This window comes from Myotis brandtii, unplaced genomic scaffold (genome assembly GCF_000412655.1).
Source record: "Myotis brandtii unplaced genomic scaffold, ASM41265v1 scaffold125, whole genome shotgun sequence".
Taxonomy (NCBI): domain Eukaryota; kingdom Metazoa; phylum Chordata; class Mammalia; order Chiroptera; family Vespertilionidae; genus Myotis; species Myotis brandtii.
Genome location: NW_005354385.1, coordinates 5,884,206 through 5,891,574, shown reverse-complemented (window position 1 = coordinate 5,891,574; position 7,369 = coordinate 5,884,206). Strand labels below are relative to the sequence as shown.

General features: G+C 40.2%; 1 protein-coding gene across 1 annotated transcript in view; it reads left to right on the top strand.

Annotated features, from left to right (window-relative positions):
• NEB (nebulin) overlaps positions 1-7,369 on the top strand; it is a 195,250-nt gene that overhangs the window by 160,878 nt on the left and 27,003 nt on the right. Inside the window, 7 exon segments of the mRNA XM_014534158.1 lie at positions 302-406; positions 499-609; positions 1,308-1,418; positions 1,641-1,742; positions 1,827-1,931; positions 6,233-6,343; positions 6,898-7,002. Of these exon segments, the coding sequence (XP_014389644.1) occupies positions 302-406; positions 499-609; positions 1,308-1,418; positions 1,641-1,742; positions 1,827-1,931; positions 6,233-6,343; positions 6,898-7,002 (750 nt within the window).

Here is a 7,369-nt window from a genome sequence, read left to right as displayed (position 1 = left end):
GAAAGGGAGGGGGAGGGGGAAATGACATATTTGAAAGTGCTTTGAACTAGGCTATATGTGTAAAGATTCATCTCAAGCCCCATTTTGATTATTATTAAAATCTAACCTCACTTGCAAGACATAAAGAAAACCATCACTGCATGTTTCCCAAGATTTCCAAACATAACGTCTTGTGTTGAGTTTCATGTTCCCCCGGTGTCAACCATGCTGTTCCCCCAGCTCTGTCTGGTGACCTGGGAGCTTAATAAAAATATGCAGGAGACCCAGAGGAGCTAACAACACGCTTTCTTCACCCCCGCAGCTGAAATACAAAGAGAAACATGTCAAGGAGAGAGGAAGCTGCCACGCTGTGCCCGACACTCCTCAGATCCTCCTGGCAAAGGCTGTCAGCCACCTGGTGTCCGAGGTACCCCTCCCGCTGCCGCTGCCGTGGGCTCTGCTTTCCTCTCGGGCTCACGCCCAGCCAGACGCTCTAACACTTGCTGTGGGTTCCCTCAGAACAAGTATAAGGACTACGTGAAGAAGCACTTGGCCCAGGGCTCGTACACGACGCTGCCGGAGACCCCGAACACTATTCGCGTCAAGGAAGTGACCAAGCATGTCAGCGACGTGAGTGACAGCCCCAGGGCACTGGGCAGCAGCTGGGCCCCTTGACCTTAGGCTCCAGCCAGACCGAAAGCTGCCGTTTTGCTTACAAACGCCTTCCTTTATGTCATTTTGTTCTTACCATCAACACCTGTCTGTGATCACAATTTTGAACTCTGGTTAAAAGGACAACTTATTTATCCAATTAAGGCAACTATGGCAGATGTGGGTTTTGCCAAGGGTCATGTTATCTAGCAATATAAGCTGTTGTTAACCTAGTGCTGATAAGGGGAGAAAAGATCGCTAATGGAGATTGGCCTATCCTACCATTAAACTGCTAAACAATTTTAGAGAAGCAAACCACCTCTGTATCTTGGTAATCTCTGTCTACTATGGCCTAATCAATAATACATTAATAATCATGATATCCTAGTTTATGAGCCCTACATCGTTCCATCTGTTTTAAAAAGGTAGAAATGATGCATGACAGAGCTTAAGTTCCCTGTGGTCATTTCTCCAAAGATTGGTGTGTGGTTCCAGTGCTGGGCTATGGGACAGAGATGACAGGGAAGAGCCAGAATATGGACCGAGAGACCCGGGTTCCAGACAGGTCCAAAACGGAGAGCTCTGGGTTTCCCTGGATATGATCTCAAAGTTCTTCAAGTAAATCAATCCTGTTCCCAGCTTCCCCTGCTCACATATGTAATTCCGGCTCTTTTCAGACAAATTACAAAAAGAAGTTTGTCAAGGAAAAAGGGAAATCCAACTACTCCATCATGATGGAGCCCCCAGACGTGAAACATGCCATGGAAGTGGCCAAGAAGCAGAGTGACGTAAGTTTCTCCTCTCGACACTCTTTGGGGGCCCACTGAGCCCGTGGATTTCAAATTGGTGCATGCTGGTTCCTGTCACCCTAACTTCTGTGTCTTCTAGTTTAATAAACATGGTGGTGGGATTAGTTTGGTTTTAATAAAAAGGTCCCTTGTACTTAATGAGTACTTTGGAAGGATAACATGTCTCTCAAAGGAGTGAACTTTTTTTCCCCAAATATAAAGGTTGCTTACAGAAAAGATGCCAAAGAAAACCTGCATTACACCACAGTGGCTGATCGGCCCGACATCAAGAAGGCCACGCAGGCAGCCAAGCAGGCCAGCGAGGTAAAGATGTGGTTAACATGTACCTGATCCCCAAGGGCCACACCACCGAGGATGTATTGCCCATTTTGGTTTCCTTTGATGCAGGTGGAGTACAGAGCCAAGCACCGGAAGGAGGGCAGCCATGGGTTAAGCATGCTTGGTCGCCCAGACATTGAAATGGCCAAGAAGGCGGCCAAGCTGAGCAGCCAGGTAACGCAGATGGGCAAGAGGTGGCTCTAACATGAAAAGAGTAGCTTTGAAACGTACCAGAACACATATGTTAAGGACCGTCTTTCTTGTTTATGGCTAACATCTCCAGGCCTTTCTTTTTCTCCACTTTTCCATTTATGGGTATGTGTCCAGGGGTGTTTGAGTGCTTAGCTATTTTCATGTGATAAGAACATCAGCTCCAGAGTTCCTCTTGGAACTTGTTTCTAGACATGGGAGGTTACATCCCAAGGGCTTGATTCATACTTAACTCACCTGTGAGGTCTTGTTAAATGCAAGTGTCTAGAATCCAACCAGATGCAGTAACCTTTATTCTTTCATTCAACGTTCATATATGAAGTGCCTGCGCTAGGTCCTAGGGGAGATGTCCTCAGACTATAGATCCATGGATAAGTAAGTACCATAGGGGTGACAAATGTTTGATCAAGGTATGCGCAGGGTGCTGAGTGGGAATGCTTCATTTTAGCAGATTCGATATTATTGAGAAGATGGACTCAGAAATGTGTTGCTCAAACCTAATTGCCACCTTACCTAATTTCCCTTGTTAGACCAATTATCTATAATACTCCTGAGTTATGACAGGTTTTCAGACTTTAGCTCAGAGACTCCATGATCCACCATCAGCTCTTTCAGAGAGCAAGTCTTAGTCCTGTAGGACTTGAGCTCAAGAATATCTTATTTCTCCTCCAATTTAGAGGTCCTACCTTCTTCATTGTCTGTTCTCTCAAGTAAAAGAAACAGGTTTGGGATACATTTGGTTGTTTTATGTATGACTTTCAGCAATAGCACACATGGGATTCCAATCTTTTGGAAGGTATAAAGTAGTAATATCAAGGGACAAGACAAGCCATAATGATGATGAAGAGACAAGGTTCAGATGCCTGATGACAAGCAAATATGACTTTTTAAGTTTTTTAATGTAATATTCCTATGCAATGTTTTACTATAAATTAATGGAATTGTGTAAGCATTTGAGACCAAAATATGAAATTGCCAACAAAAACCGGTTTAATCTCTAAGAGTAATGAAATGTAACAAGAACTTTCTAATGCAAAAATTTTTAATATGTTTTTAAATTCCCAAGGTAATACCATTATCAAGTTAAAAACAAAGAAATGACTTTGCATGTTGACATTTTGAAGACTTTGCTGTATTTAAACATCAGGAGGCTCATATTCCTAATTCTAAGTGAATGCTATGATATGGAGAATGAGACCCAACCAGATCCTTTTATGAGTTCACCTTCCTGCGTTTACTTTCTGTGAAAGGCTTGCCTCTGCATTTACAGCTTCCTGGTGTGACCCCCTGGCCCAATAGGTTTTCCCCTATAGGTGGGCCCTCCCCATTCTGACTTTGCTGTCTTGCTGGCACTCTAGGCAGACTACCTCAAAGGCCAAAGGAGAGGACACGGGCACGGCGCCGCATCTTATGACACCCCTATGATGAGGCATCTTAAGAAAGTTAATGCACTCATGAGTGATGTAAGACTGGCACCGGCAAGCCGAGATCTCTGTCTTCCTCTTTTTCTTGTCGACTTTCCTAGCCTTGGTCAGGGGACTGACTGACCAAGTTGCACTCTTTCCTGTTGATTTTGTGTCGGCATGTGTAGAATGCTATGGAAATTTGTTAAAGAGTATACTTTTGTACACACCCATCTTTTTATGCATGAAGCTTGCCCTCTGGAACATGCCACTTGGAGTAGGAAGATAGACTAGACTCAGACATGGCTTCCCAGTATATTCTGAGTTGCTGACAAAGATCAAATGAAAAGATGAAATGAAAACAAATGAAGAATCTCATCTTCCACCACACAAAGAAAACCTCTGCTGATGGCCATTGTTGATGTTTAATACATTTGAGATTGGCACTTAATAGTCTCTCTGTTCGGGCATACTATGAACTCATAGTTCTTTCACCCTCTGTTTTACAGTCTTAATAGCGAGAAGTTTTCTAATTCTTGGGTCTGTTCTTCAGTCATTACAAGTACCAATTCCTTGATAAGGAGCTGAACAGTTGGATCTCAGACCTTTAATTAAATTAAATTTTGGAAGAATAATTGATTTGAAAATATTTCCTATACCACATCCATATAAGCCAATATCTGAGCCTGATGGGATTGTAAATGCTGGTGTTGCACTTGACAATACATGGCATTGCATGGTTGCCTCTCAGGTTCCATGATTAACAAGAAAAAGAAGTCTTTACCATTCCGTAATGCACATGTATTTAGTTTTACTGTACTCACTGCCTAGTCCAATGCCAGGAATTTACTATACTTACTGCCTAGTCCCAGAATTCCTGGAGTCCTGAATCTGATGTGTGTCCATATCTTTCAAAATGTAGTAAGTAATTCTTAAGAAGATCCAGTCAAAAAGGAAGTCCATTTTGTGCTGAACTCAGATTCCTAATAGTCGTTTTCTAGGTTGCATTTGCTTTGGGGGGGGGGGGTCTTTCTGTGGGAAAGGGAGGCATAGATTTTTTTAATGAAAAAGCTGAAAATTTAAGTTTACTTGAAACTAACAGAAGAAAAGGATACTGAAGCGAGACCAATGGATTTGCTGCTCGTTAAGGAAATATTTCTTCAGAAAGAAGTTATTTCCTAAAAGACAGAAAGAGGAATCTGACATACTTCTAAAAGAAGCAGATTTTATTTTTCTCTGAGAATCTGGGCCTTTGCAATTCTTCTTCCTCGGTCTGACTCTGGACATCTGGTTTACTTTGCCTTTCTGTGTTTCACAGCTCTTGGGATCAACCCCTGCCTTACGGGTTTCTATATCCCTTACAAGAAGCTTCCTTTTGGTCCAGGCACCAGCTCATGACCTCTGACTTTCTTTAGCAGGCCTCTCATTTCTTTATTTTGAGAATGAATTTTTTTCAGAGAGGAGCCAGTTATTTACATTTCCTTTTCCTTTTATGTTGTGTTTCTCCTCTTCCTTTATGTATCTGTCTCCATGTGCCTGCATCACGTGGTACTGTTCTGCATGCTTATTTTTCCCTATGCATTTCCACCGTAGGTTTATTCAAAAGAAGTGAGTGTCAGCTTTGTGGATGCATTTCCTCTGAGGTGGCAGATGTCCTTGTTCTTAGCATTTGAGTGGTCTCATTTGTGTCTGTCCTGCTGAATATGTAAAGTGGTGGGGAAGTGAAGTAACATGATGAAGCATGAGGGGTGCTGCTTTTAAATGTCTACAGAGTAAAATGTCGGTGTGAGTGAGTCCTAGGGTGCTAAATGAATGGGCGAGTCTTTCACCTTACCAATAACAGAAATTCTGGATTTTCCAGAGAGTCAAATATTGCCCTTTTAGCTGGCTAGCATCTAGAAAGAGCTCATTTTTCATTCTTCTTGGAGTGAACAACTAGAGGACTTAATCCTACAATACTCTTGACAAAGGCATTAGTCTGTCTTTTGTAAGGATATGTTCCTGTTTCAATTTATCCTGTTGAATTTTCTTATAAATAAAACATCTTTAGCTATTTTACCTAGGCATAATGACTGTTTCTTCCTTTCATTCCATCAAATACATTTATTGAGCAACTATTAGTGCCAGGCATTATGCTTATTTTTTTAAATTAAAGTACTTTAGTTTTTTGCATTGTCTTAGTGTTATGAACCTAAAAGTATATTTAATCCTATTTTCTCATTATTCTAAAGTAGCTCACTTTTTTCTTCTAGTCTGAAATGATGTAGAAGCCATTAATTCCTAAACTTTGTTCTCTTTACTCAAAAGCTATGCCATTTTTTTTTGCCAAGTTTAAAAAATTAAGATGATGTAGCCCAAGTACTATTTTAAAATAACAACAAATTCTCCTAACTTAACAGGTGCCTGACATCTCATACTTCTGATCATTGACAATCCCTCTTGGAACTCCTTGAAACAGATCTAAAATGCTTTCAGCTTGTCTAGTTAGGTGGGCCAAGTTGCTCCAAATCAAATACATCAGCTCACTTCTCTGAATTTAGCCTAATGCATTTTCCTTTTATTTTTGTTTTGCATTAAAAAGAGGTGATCACCTTTCGTCACTCTGGCTTATCTGAAAATGATTAGCCAGAGCGATGAAAGATGGCAAATACAATTTCACTGGATCTTATTCTTGATTGACTGTTGTCCCAACCTAATTACCATAATGTCCCTTTCACTATTAAAAGAGTCCTAGTTTGGATAATAAATTATTTGATCACTTTATGTATAACATATTTTTTTTTCATTTATATTTTTTCCAATTCACAGTCCTCAATTTAATTTATGTTCAGGAATAATTTGGATTTTTGCATTTGCTGTTAGATTAAATACCGAGAAAATTTCGACAAAGAGAAGGGCAAGACACCAAAATACAATCCAAAAGACAGCCAGCTCTACAAAGTCATGAAAGATGCTAACAATCTCGCAAGTGAGGTATGTTTTTTAAATTGTGGTAAAATATATAACATGAAATTTGTCATTCAACTATTTTTCCAGACATTAGTTACACTCACAATTTTGTCCAGCTACCACCATGATTTCCAAAACTTTTTATCACCTCCAAATAGAAACTCTATATTAACAAAAAACTCTCCATTCCCCTCACTGGTAATCCCTAAGCTACTTTGCATTCCAATGAATTTGCCTATTAGAGATTTCATATAAGTGGAATCATACAATATTTGTCTCTTTTGTCTGACTGATTTCACCCACATAATGTTTTCAAGGTTCATCCATGTTGTAATGTGTATCCAGAATTTCATTCCTTTTTATGGCTAAATAATATTCCATTATATGTATAAAACATTCTGTTTATTTGTTCACCTATTGATGAATTATGCTGTTTCCACTTTTTGGCTACATGACTAAGACACGGTTTTTCATCACCATCTCCAGCATTTGTTTCTGGATGAGTCTTACTATGGTTTCCACTCGTACTGTTTACTATCCCCTATTTACATAATATCCTTTTCCCTCTTAACATACAGGTTAAATATAAGGCTGACCTCAAGAAACTTCACAAACCTGTGACTGACATGAAGGAATCTCTGATAATGAATCATGTCCTGAATACAAGCCAACTCGCCAGTTCTGTAAGCTCAGTCATTTGCTCCAGAATCAGCTTGTTTCAGCCAATCGCAGCTAAATTCCTCCTCTGAGCTCACACACCTCTAACTTCTCTGCTACTGACACCCTAGGTTGATTGAAAACCTCCTCTCTTGTTTGAGTGCCTTCTTCTAAATTACCACCGTAACCTACCACCTCTCCACTGACCATAACGCCTCCCAGAATATAAGAAAATGCTTTTATTTTTTAGAATATTTAAACTTTTTTTCAATTAACCAATCTCTTTCCTCCTTTAAAGGACCTCTTTCACTTTTCACTCTTAAGCTCACTTCGAATACGCCGTATGCCCTAAGTGTGTACAACCTGTATTACCTGACAAAGCTGACGGTGGAT